This window comes from Eupeodes corollae, chromosome 1 (genome assembly GCF_945859685.1).
Source record: "Eupeodes corollae chromosome 1, idEupCoro1.1, whole genome shotgun sequence".
In the NCBI taxonomy this organism is placed as follows: Eukaryota; Metazoa; Arthropoda; class Insecta; order Diptera; family Syrphidae; genus Eupeodes; species Eupeodes corollae.
Genome location: NC_079147.1, coordinates 196,682,586 through 196,695,585, shown reverse-complemented (window position 1 = coordinate 196,695,585; position 13,000 = coordinate 196,682,586). Strand labels below are relative to the sequence as shown.

Below are 13,000 nucleotides of genomic sequence, written 5' to 3'. Positions count from 1 at the left end.
AATAACTAACAAGAAGGATTCATGTGAAACGCACTACTCGGTAACAGGAATATTGCACTGGTAAATAATTGAAGTGTGGGTAACTACTCAGATTTTTACAATTAGATTGTGAAACTGACCCTTAGTCTAGGAAAGGACTGTTATTTGTTGGGTATTTAGAAAGCTACGCAATGAAAGTGTCGTGATCCTTTGGTCCTTAGTTTTTCATTTACTTTATTCCGCTTCCATGACTTTGATAGCAAAATTGAATATATCATAAACTTATGTTTTAAAATTACAAAACTTTTCGAAATTAACAAACCATCGTGGCACTTGGCTTCACTGTTTTCTTTTTCCACCCGCCAAATTTCACAATCAACGAAAGACGACACGAAGCAGCTAACAAAAAAATGACATTTCTCAACTCTCAAGTTCTGCATATGCAACGTGCTTATTTTATTTTGCGTACTGCGTAGCCAAAAAGGCGAAAACTTTTTTTAAATTTGTCCCAATGTGATCCAAGAAGTGTTTTAAATTAAAAGTAAAATAAATCTACACAATAAGATCCTTGTAAATAAGTGAACGAAATCAAAAATCAAAATAGAATCGCATGTGTTGTTACAACGAGCTTGTAACCTAAAAAAAAACCAGTGACCAAGTGAAAGGATCAAAAGTTTCTTTCTTTTCTTAATTGAATTCAAATTAAAATATATACAAATATTTATTACAATTAGAAAATGTCTGTGTACAGTGCAAAGACAGGACTGTCATCAATTCTTAAGTCCTATACCCCAACGGAAAGGGAAAAGACTAAAGCGGCTATAATCAATAAAGTTCGTTTCCAGGAACCTCGTCGTCTGAAAGACGGCATCAATGGGGTGTTGGAGAAAAATAATTACATGATTATAAATGAATATGGTGAATATTTAAAGGAGTGTACTTTAAATGTAAGTAAGAGCCCACCTTTGAGTTGTGGGCAAAAGTTGTATACGTGTGAAATATAAAAATAATAAGTCTGTTAGTTTCTTATCGCCTATTTAATGCAGAATGCACAGTCATATTTTTAGCAAAAGACACAATCACATGTCTCACCTTTCAATTAAGATTCATATTGGAATTTTATGGTGAAAAAGACGACCTTATCTACCAAAGGGATTTCTTTGATAACCTCAAAGAAATGTTTCCAAAAATATAAGAAAATGGTTATCGGGGCCTGTCGCTGGCCTCCTGTAAGAAATTTCTTCTTTTTCTATCTAAATTGTTGGTAGCGTACCTTAACCAGCTGTGCGACCGAATGCTTTAGATATCCTGGCAGAGTTTTCACGCTGTCGCCTAAAAGCTATTCATTTTCACAAATAACATTCAGTTGAAGTGTCCTTTCTCCATTCGCAGAAATTTGGTTTTAAAAGAACCCATAACATCTCTAGAAAGAAAAAGGAATACATAGTGATAGCGCAATATATTGCCATAGCGGTATTTGGGAAGAATCCTAAAAAAATCCTTAAGGAACTCTAATAATGAATTATTACTGCACTTATTGCTGTTATGGAATAGACAAGAAACGCTTTAGATGATGACAAACTAAAGTTTCTGGTCTTGATGGATTATTGGAAAGCGTTTAATGTTATTATCATATTGTGCAAGCAACTCTTACATCACTTTGATTTTTCCAATGGTGCAGGAAAGCTGATTTTGTCTTACTATAACGAAAGGAGTTTATCAGTGGTTTCAGGATGTCGAGATTCTGATTCACTATCACTAAGCTATTCTGTACCACAAAGTCCTTCTTGAGACACCTTAATTTGTCTGCATGTGAAAACGATTTGATACTTTCAATAAAATATTGCGAAACACGAATGTATGCAGAAGATGTTATTAAAAGCTTTAAACTGGGATTATTTGAAGATTGTATTAATATAATAAAGGAGATACTATATTAGAATAGTCAAATAAATATGGTCTTGTTCTGAATTCAAACAAAATCGTCATTTTCAAAAAAAAACTCTTTATTTGTCTTAATGGAGCTTAATGGGACTTCCGTAAATATGTTTAGAAATCTAATGATCTTCGAAATTCTCACCCGAATAGGGTTAAATCTATCAAACCTTTTAGGATTTAAGATGTTTGTTTTCGTTGTTTTAAAGCCAGCCCCACTGAGGAAAACCGGAATAAGTTCAAGCAAGCCTAGAAAAACCTGTAACGGTCATATTCGACGTAACACATTTTTATATTACCAACAATTACGATACAAAATACTAGTGTCCAAAACGTAGGAACATTTTTGTCATTTCTAAATCACTGCGTGACCTTTTCTATCTGTCTTATTCTGCAGGGCTCTTTCCGAATGGATGGAAAGAGCATTTAACCAGCCTGTCCCTAAAAGAGGTGAATCCTCCACCCCTCTAACTATTGTCTAAGGTCATGAAAACGCTGATTAATTATCAGCTTATCATACAGTATGGCTTTAGTAGCAATAAGTCAACCGGTGATTTTAAGTTTTTTCTAACCAAACAGTGAAACAAATCTTTAATTCGTTTTGGAGAAAGTAAGGTTATTGCACTTGATATTTTAAAAGCACTTTATAGAGTTTGGCACCAAGATCTCTTATCGAAAATGCTTGCTTTTGGTATTGATGTATATTTTTATTGTTGGCTTAGAAACTTGTTTGCTTCGGAACTTTCAATTGAAGTAGTATTGGACGGGTATAAATCTAATATCCACAAAATAAACACTAGTGCGCTTCGTTATTTTTATTAATGTTCTTTTGCTTGAAGCTTTAAACCCACTGAATTGTTTCGCTGATAGAAGTACCCTCACCTTTTTATATCCATTTCTGATTCCCATCCTTGTCCTTTAGATGTGAAACATCAACGCCAGCCTATGATAAGATCATTAAATTCCGCCAACATTGTCTAATGGGGAAATACAAACCGTGTAGAATTTAATGCTTCAAAAACACAATGCTATCTGCACACCCCAAATGCCACTATCCATGAGTGGCACTTGCATCTAATTAACTAATTAACCTTTAGCACTCGATATGTGTTCCACAGATCACCTTGTATGGAATGATGTCGTATTCGACATTGCCAAAAACGCTGCTAGGTGCTAAGAATTTCTCGCTCTTCTGAACTGTCCGGTCTATAATTTACAAAGCTTTCATTAGTTCAAAACACGAGTTATACCTCGCATATCCAGGCAGGTGCCTGAAAAACAAGTTCAGATCTCTTCGGTAGAATTCAAAAAGGAGTTTAAAAATTATAAGCGTTAGAACAATAACCGAAACATTAACATTACTTGAACACCGCCGCAATGTTTCATATCTTTCGTTGTTCTACAGATATTTTTATAAACAGTTTTCTGTCGAATTAGCCAGTTACATTCCCCCCTCCTCCCTCAAACAATTCAGCCGGAATACTCGCACTTCCAGGAATGTTCATCAGTCTACTCTTGAGCTTAATTTCGGACGTACGGTCAAGTAGAGAGACTCTTTATTTTACAACATCATGAATGTGGAAAGCTTTACCTAACTCTGTGTTTCCCTCTAATTTTGATATTTAAAGCTTTAAGGCCAATGTGCACCGGTATCTCCTGTTGCATCATTCCCTATGTTCCTAAGAACTCGCATTGTGTTTAAATATAAATATGTAGAGGGTACTAAGAACCCATTCAGTGCCTGCAAATTATCTTAAAAAACTTAAATTGTTTTTACTATATTAACGCTTTAATAGGGAAACATTAAGAAACGGTTCAACTTTCAAAACTTTGTTTAAGATTATTCATACGCAAACATCTCTTGTCTTGATCTGTATCATGAAATCCAGCAAACCAAATTTGGTTCCACGATTTACATCTCTCACTCCTGAAAGACAATTCTCTGCTAATGAAACTCGTTTATGGATTTTTTTTTAAACGCTTCAATCTTCAATTTTTCTTGAAATTTGAAAGAGTTCGTTCATAACACCGATACATAAAAAGGGTAGTAAAAATGAAATACAAAATTATCGTCCCATTGCAAAACTGTCCGTCATCTCTAAGTTATTTGAGTCCATTATTTGTAAAGTCATATCGTTTAATTGTAAGTCTATAATTTGTAACATTCGTTTAGATTCGTTTGAAAAACGGACAAAATTTGACTGTGTTTTCACAGACTTCAGTAAGGCCTTTTATAAATTGTGCCATAAAACATTAGCGTCCAAACTTAAATCCCAAAGCTTTAACGATAAATTTGTTAGTTGGGTTTCGTTGTGCTTATATAATAGATCATACAGCGTAGTTTTTAGGAATGAGCAGTCATCATATTTTCATACCAACTCTGGGGTACCACAAGGTAGCGACTTAGGACCTTTACTGTTTATTTTGTACGTCAACGACTTGCCTTCTGTTATAAAACCCTCATCTGTTTTAATTAACGCTGATGCCATACAAATTTGCAAACGTATTGACTCACTTGACGACTGTATACTCCTACAAGATGATCTAAATAGTTTTCGCGAATGGTGTTTTATAAATAAGCTTTTACTAAACATAGACAATTGTAAATCAATGTGTTTTAAACGCAAACAAATTGTTTTGACTTTCAATTATCAATTAGACTTCTTATTTGACTAAACTCTCTACTTTTTCTGACTTAGGTATTATTCTTGGCTCAAAATTAACTTATTCAAATCATTATGACTGTATTATTTAAAAAGCAAATAAGACACTTGGATTTATAAAACGGTTTTCACATGATTTTCGCGAACCATATATTCTGAAACTTCTTTATATATCATTTGTAAGACCAATGTTGGAATATGGCTGCATAATATGGGCTCCCTTTTATTCAGTGCATATAAACCAATAGGCTCCAACTTCCACCCTATAATCCTAGGCTTACGCTCATAAATCTTCCATCGCTTTCTAAACACAGAGAGTACATTCATCTATGCTTTATTATAAAATTAATCAACGGGTCAGTCATATCAGCATCAATTTTGGAACAATTAAACTTTATTTATAGCCGTTCAAGTATTAGAAGGCAAGTTCCTTTACGTCCTATATCAAGCAGATCGAACTTTGGCAAAAATAGTCCCCTCAAACAATTGATTTCAGTTTACAACACGTATTACTTTTTGGTATGTTCCGTAAGCGATGATTTCAAAAGTAAAACATTTAAAGTACATTTTTTCAATACTTCAGTTTAGCTTTTTTTTTGCAAATTGCTTAAAGCATTCTAAATTTATTAATCTAAGAATAAATGTAATATTAGTCGTAAATTCTAACGTTAGTTTGTTTCACAAATTCAATAAATAAATTATTCAATCAATCTATAAAGCACACCAAACAATCAGTTTTTTTAGGATGCAACTGTGTTTCAACAGAAGGGTTGTTCAGGCGTCACCCAAAACAAACTTAATATAATTCACTTGACAGCAAACAAAATCGTTAGAAAAGTTTTGCCAACTTAAAAAAAAAACACTCGTTAAATGAAGTCATAAACACGTTTCAGGAAACTGTAATGCAATTGAACTAAACCTTTGTTGACAAATAAATCAAACTTCGGAATAGCCATACCTACATACAAACATTTGATTAGGCGTGACGCCATATAGAAAGCGAACCACAGGTTCAATAAAACTAATTTGACTAAAGCTTAACGCCAAACGCTCAAAGCAACTCATTTCTCATTGTAGATTGCACATTAGCTCGACATTGCCTAATAGGTAGGCATGCATTTCGACTTTGAACTTCTGAAAATGATTTTTGAGGAAGAGGAGGAAAAAACCTGGCTGTCATTTTGTTTGTTTATGTCCTGCCCTATCTACTCTCTGATCCCAGCAGTTTTATATTATCCAAATTTATTTAAGTGTCTCAAACAGTTTATAATTATCGACTAAAGTAGATCCTTAGATTCCGGAGTTTATTGAACTTGTTGTTGTCAACCTTCTTGTAGTTATTTTCCTAACACTTGCCTTAGTTTATTAAAAGTGTTCAATGAATTGTATTTGAAGCTTAGCTTATTTAGCCATCGTGGGTCTTAGATAACCTTTATGAGCAAATAAGCAAATATTAATTCATCATTTTACCTCAATTGCTGTAATTCTTTTTATCATAACGTCTAAGCTCCTTCTCGAGCATTTAGGTTATAAATTATGAGAGGGTGATATCACCGGATGAGGAGAATTTTCTAATGGAAAAATGAACATCAATCCTTGGCAAGCTTTTATTGTTTGGACCCAGACAAACTAAAAAACAACTTTTCCATATAATGCCTTGTCCAAAACCTTGACATTGTCAATTCAACTCCGAAAAATTCTGGTGGTAAATAAAAAATGTGCAGTAAGGACGTGTGGCTATGTATATTGAGAGCTACTAACCAGATCGGCGGGTTTAAAACTAAACTTTGTAACTTCTTCGTAGCTCACCAACACCAGACTATACCGAATTATCTTCAAAACCCACGGCAACCCTTCATAGATTAATTAATTTTCAGGCAGGGTTTTATGTGACTAGAACATAAATCTTACCAGACTTTCAAAGCTTTTTTACCTGTTTCAGCATGCTCTTATATTTGTTCACTCTTCAGATTGGCTTCAGGCCAATCAAATGAAACCAAACACCGTAGGGTTGATGTTAATAGTTCAAAGATCCTTCATTCCGTTTATTGAGCATTCTTTTCTCCCAACTCATTTTGAAGATGAAATAGAAAATGCATCCTCCTAACTTTTGAATCTTTCATTTCATTCATATTTCTTTATCCATTTTTGTTCATAGGAATCTGATTTCATTCGAGCTATTAAAGAGGCTCATTCCCTGCTCCATCTGCTGGACCCCAGATTCGGTGGTATAATTGAAATTCTCTTAACATTGCCATGGGCCAATCGAAGTCCACAAGCAATCCAAGCATATCAAGACTTCTTCGTTGATCTTTTGGTAGCTCAAGTAAAACACTTAACCTTCGCCATCAACAATTTAATTCGTCTATGGATTCCCAAAGAAGAAGAAAAATGGGTAAACGGTACACCAGCTGAAGATGTCAAATATGAATTGCAGGCAGTTCATAAATTAATTGCAAGAATTCTATCTATCATTCCCATTGCATGTGATGTGGTCATAGAGAAGATTTATGTACATTTTCCATATTATAAAAAATTGCCCTTCATTGTTGGTGGATTTGTTCATAATGTATTGTGGTTCTTGGAATACCAACCGAATCTCAACAAGGACGTTATGAAAGTTTTGATAAGGAAATTACTTATCTTTGATGTGAATGCACCACGACATGAAATTGAAGAATCTGAAATGGAAGATGAAAATGAGGATGAAATGTACGATGAAGAAGAAGATAACGATGAGGAAATGTTCAAAATGGAAGATACAACAATAACAACAACAACGACGACGGGTGAACCAAAGATAACCGCTGAGATTCTTCCGATGAATCATCAAGTCGCACATGCCTTGGATCTGTCTATGGAAAAGACAATGGCATTTATTGATCGATTCAATCCGAATGTTGGAGATGGAGTTGAAGAGAAGTCGGCAACACTTTTGCATGCTCTTGAATTCTTGGAGGCTCTGGAAAGTATTTTCGAGAAATTTATATTACCCGGTCATAATACGCATCATGTACAATTTCTTGTGTTTTATTTTTGTAGTTTTAAGGTAAGTTCTTCGTTTCATTGAAAGAAAAAGAATAACAGTTTCTTTTATCTTAGAATGTCATTGGAGAGAAATTCCTAGAATTCTTATGGAGCAAAATAAATGATCCCAACGAATCGGCAGTGGCACGACAAACAGCTGTAGGATATATTGCAAGTTTTCTAGCTCGATCAAAGAACTTATCTTTAGCGTAAGTACTCAAATGAGGTTTTCTATACCCAAAGTCTCTAATTGTGAATTTTCTTTTTAAAAGGGTACTGAAAAACTATCTGAAGGAACTCTGTGAATGGGCACATCAGTATATTCATCGAAGTGATCAATACCGTTCCAATGGCTCACTCAAAGCCAATTTGGTTTTCTTTTCAGTTTGCCAAGCAATTTTTTATGTGATAGCTTTTCGCAGTAGAGATTTAACTGCTGATAAAAAAGGTAAACAAAATCTATCTTAAAAACAAGTTTCAACACACCTTTTTATCCCTTTTTGTAATTTGTCTTCGTAGATTTGTTGTTCCTGCAATCTCTGCAATTATCCGCTTTGGTGACGTGTAACTTCAACCCTCTGAGAGTGTGTTTGCCAGCAGTAGCCACTGCCTTTGCTGGTGTCACAAGAGCCTACCAATTGGCCTACTGTCATGCGATATTAGAACGAAATGCCCGACGTAAATTGGCAACAGTCTATGCTAACGAAAAAGCCACCCCTGAAGAAACATTGGACACATTTTTCCCCTTCGATCCATATCTGTTAAAAATGTGAGTTATAAAAAAACTAAAAAAAATTTCTCTCAGATTGAAATGTATCCCTTTTGTACCTTTTAAGATCGAGCAGGAGAATACATCCAATTTACTTGCAATATCAACCCAATGAAGCTGAAGAAGAGTCAAGCAATGAGACAACTAACTGTAACGCAGATAGACTTCGCAAACGAGGTGATTCAGAAATGATTGATGATATTGATGATTTTTTGATCGCCGATAAACGTCAGAAACTAAGTGAATTGGCGAGAAGCCAGGAGGCTCAATTTACCTATGGATTATCTCCGGGATTTCATACTTGAACATAAAATATAAATAAAAACGAAAACAAAAACACAACCCACGTAAGTGTTAAGGAGATACAAATCCAAGGTGCTTAACTTAAAGAGACTCAATTTTTTATAATTAAAATGTATAAATTAATTTCTTTTTTTTTACTATAAAATTTATATACATACAAATATAAATATATAATAATATCAATAAAAATTAAAAGAAATATTGAAGTAAACAATAATGATATAAATAGAATAAAAAAAATAATATGCAATTCGTAATAAATCCAATGAACAATTATATATTATATTTATGCTTGAATAAGAATTTAGAAATATATTGAGGTATGTTTACCTACTAAGTATAGTTACATAATCAAAAAATAATGTTTTTTTTTATTTTTCAATACTTTCGGTGTGATGTACTGAAAGCAAAGATTTAAACGAATTGATTTATGTGGGCAATGTGACTGACAGGTGAACTCATCCTCTAAAACAAGGCTTAAGTTCCGAATAATACGTTTGTAAAACATTAAAACATTTGCGATAATCATTTTTGGGGATTTCCATTTTTTAAAATAATTATTTTTTTATTTAGAACTGTCAAAACGCCGATTTTACATTTCTTGATTTTCATTGGGCAAACATTTGATTTATTGTTTAGTTTTTGAATCGAATTTCAGGTCTTAATTTGTTTTATTTATTTTTACATCAAAATGAATAATATTTTGTAAATGGTATTTTAGAAATAATTCCTTTTAATCGGTCTTAAATTACTTACGTTATTCATCACCCTCGGGAGTGTATCAAACGGAAAAAGGAATTTAATGTAAATTTCACAGCTACACCAAATGAAAACAAATTTTCAATCTCATTTTTTAGTAGGGGAGCCCAAGAAGGGATTTTGGGATTTACTACAGCGCGGCAGATTAATATACAGGGAGGTACCTAGTACCCCATTGAATACCTCCACCAAGTATTAGCCCCGTATATGTGGCCGCGCGTCAAGGATAAAAGATCAGATTAGTAAAAAAAATTGATTATCTGAAATTCTCGAGCGCGTAAGATTAAGGTAGGGTAAGTTAGTTATATGCTAAAAAGTGTATATTCCACTAATCTGACAATTTTCGATTGACGATAAGAAGTAGGCGGGTTACAAACTTGCAAAAAAAAACGTCATCTTGACTTTCTCGAGCGTGGCTAAGTTTTTTTTTAATTTTGAAGGCAATAATTCAACGTTCACAAATAATATATAATCTGACGATTACCGTTAGCCGAAGTGAGGGGAGGGGCAATTTAAAAAAATTATTATTTTTTATGGAAAAAATAATTAAAAAATAACGGTGATACAATTAAGATTTATACATTTTTTTAAAGCCAACATTCTATTTTATTAGCCAGTTTTTAATTCAAGTCAGAACTATGCGTAGTTTTTGAAAAATTTAATTTTAAACTCAAAATTTGAGCATAAAAAGTTAAAAAAAAAGGTTTAATGTATAATTTTTCAATACTTCAAGATTATCTTCCATTGTTTTTATTTCTGAATTTATTACTCTTATTTGCTTTTGATCAAAAACTGAAAACCCACTGTTGTCGTTTTATTTACTGGAAGAACGATTCCCACATTGTCTTTACCAGAGATTTTCTTTCATACTTATTCTCCTACACAAATTAACTTATCGTCTTTCTCATATCTCCATAACTCTTGTAATTGAACAAAGTTACCGGAAAGTCTTTCTCCAGGTAGTAAGCGAAAGTGTCGAACATCCGGTTTTCGCAAAATTATCGGATTTCGCAGAAAACCTACATCGAAAAATCAAGTTTTCCCATAAATTTTTGGTAAACCACAAGTTTTATATAAAACCTCTCGAAGCCTAGTAACAATTCAAAGTTGAACTAAACAAAAAAGCCTTTCGAAACATTCAGCGCTCAAATTAATGTAAACAAAACAGCTGGTGGTTGCTGTCAAAACAAATATTTCATTTTGAAATAAATTTTGTCGTGGTAAGTAATATTATTTATACAATTTCCTTAAAAAATAAGAATAATTTCTTTTTGTTTTTTATTTAGAGAATATGGAAGAGAAAAATAAACAAAAAAAGGAAACTTTGAGTGAACTGAGTGGCAGACAGTGACAGACAAAATTTCGGGAAAATTTGCCAAAGTCGAGAATAAAAACCTCGGTAACTATTTGCGTCACTAGCGGTTCTTTTATTTTCCTCCTGAGTTTCAAACGCTCTTTGTTAAACGAGGAACCGGAATTCGCTATGGCTACTGGCGTGAAGACCCCAAAGACGAAAAAGACTTGCTCATAGTTCGTAATAACGTTTCCAAGGGATGCGTCTTCGATCTCGTAGCCACAAATATGTTCGACACTTTCGCTTACTACCTGGAGAAAGACTTTCCGGTAACTTTGTTCAATTACAAGAGTTGTGGAGATATGAGAAAGACGATAAGTTAATTTGTGTAGGAGAATAAGTATGAAAGAAAATCTCTGGTAAAGACAATGTGGGAATCGTTCTTCCAGTAAATAAAACAACAACAGTGGGATATCGCCCCTTGATGGACAGCGATGCCAACATCAAGAAGATCCTCAGTCCTTTGGAAAAGCAAGGCTAGTCCTCAAAGGAAGAAACCAAAAATATATATGGCGATTCTGAAGGGACATTTGGCCAGCAGAAGCAATAGTCATAAGCTTGGTAGTTTGGATTGAATTTGTTGTGAAAGAAAAAGAAAATGTTTTAAATACAATTCATTTTTATTGTAACAGTTTTGTTTGTTGTTGATTCTATGATATATTTTCTAGACACTTAGCTAATCCTTAGTGAATTGTTCGGACCGGTTAAAGTAAACAAAGAGAATAGCTGCAGTCCAGCGAGCTTGTAGTTCTTGTTGGTTTATGTCGTGAGCCCATTCCACCCGTTCCCAGAACTTCAGTTGAAACTCTTTTTCTAGACGAGCTAGTGTTACGTTAAAATCAATTTGAATTGGTTAGAATTAATTTTATTTTCACAAATAATTTGAGAAGAACAAAAATTGAACGATTTTCGGTTTTTTGAAAATATTTTGCCGAAAACCCGGTTTTGGGTTTAGTGTGAAAAGGCTATAACGAGTCATTTTTATTTAATAAAAAAGATATTCTAGCGATAGGCTGAGGAGGAGGCTTTAAGCAAAAATGTTTGAAAGTTGTTGCAAAAGCGATAGAACCGTTACGTGATATTGTGAAACCAACAGGATTTGTGACGAGTGTTTCCTATTTTTCTCCCTGCCCGCACCAAGTCAACGCTTCTAAAACGCCTTTAAATGATCTGATATCGGTGACTTCCTGAAATTTTAGGTTTGTCGAATTTCAAAGAATTCGTTCTCAGAACTACACAAAATTACATAATTGTCCACACCATACATTTAAAAAAAAATTATATTTGTAAAGAAAAGTCCACAGTCAATCAGTTATTCACATTACGGCAGAAAAAAAAATCAAGAACTTAAAATCGGGACCCACCATCATTTCATCGATTTCAAGGCCCCTTATGACAGCATCTACAGGGACAAACTTTATAGAGCCATGTCTAGTTTTGGCATCAATGCCAAACTTGCGGAGGATGACCATGGTGAATTCACGCTGTTCCATAAAAGTTGGAAACAACTTAGCAGAAAAATTAGATGTGAAATAAGGCTTTATACAAGGTGATGCGTTTTCATAAGGTTTTCTTAACATCGTCCTTGAAAGAATAGTACAGTCAACACTAGAGGCACATTTTTTTTTAAATCGATTGCTGACCACTGTGTCTTTGGGCTAAGAAAATACTTGAATACTTAAGCCCTCTTTGGAGCAACTTAAGTGTCTAGACACGACCCTTATCATCTGAGTCCTACTGTACGGTACAGAAGGTTGGACTATGACAAGAGCTGTTGAAAGCCCTTAGATCATTTCGATCAGTTCTTCGTGTGATCTACGACCCCGTATGCATAGAAGGGGAGTTGAGGATATAGAGTGTTTTTGCTTCAAATATTGTAAATACTGTATTAACAAGGTTGGAAATCCTTACTCTCTGCTCTTGGGGAGCCAATGACAATTTTGAAAAATTGTGTCTGTTTCTTAAATCTTAAACTTGATTTAACTCAAGAAAAGCAATCGACTATAAGATTGGAAAGACAAAATTAATCGATTATAGACTTAATTTTAAATATTTTCATTGAAACAAGATCTCATCATCTTTGTATAAAAACTTCTACTCAAAGCTGTCATTAATTACAACATAATACAAATTATTGAAGTTTAGCTACTTTAAAAACTGTTTTCTTCATCAGTTGGGTTTATTTTTTCTTATGCTTAAACCAAAGAAGTT

The 13,000-nt window shown here is 33.7% G+C and overlaps 1 protein-coding gene across 1 annotated transcript; it reads left to right on the top strand.

Moving 5' to 3' along the window:
* Positions 1-404: 404 nt before the first annotated feature.
* LOC129941675 (RNA polymerase I-specific transcription initiation factor RRN3) lies at positions 405-8,865 on the top strand. The gene is made up of 6 exons (XM_056050369.1): positions 405-926; positions 6,736-7,626; positions 7,680-7,813; positions 7,877-8,052; positions 8,124-8,373; positions 8,441-8,865. Exons 1-6 carry the CDS (start codon positions 717-719, stop codon positions 8,676-8,678), a joined length of 1,899 nt encoding a protein of 632 aa, XP_055906344.1. The 5' UTR covers positions 405-716; the 3' UTR covers positions 8,679-8,865.
* Positions 8,866-13,000: the final 4,135 nt, after the last annotated feature.

Coding starts and splice junctions, on each gene's coding strand:
- LOC129941675 (XM_056050369.1), top strand. CDS start 717: ATGTCTGTGTACAGTGCAAAGACAGGACTGTCATCAATTCTTAAGTCC. Junction 7,627..7,679: donor TTTATTTTTGTAGTTTTAAG/GTAAGTTCTTCG, acceptor CTTTTATCTTAG/AATGTCATTGGAGAGAAATT. Junction 8,053..8,123: donor TTTAACTGCTGATAAAAAAG/GTAAACAAAATC, acceptor TTGTCTTCGTAG/ATTTGTTGTTCCTGCAATCT.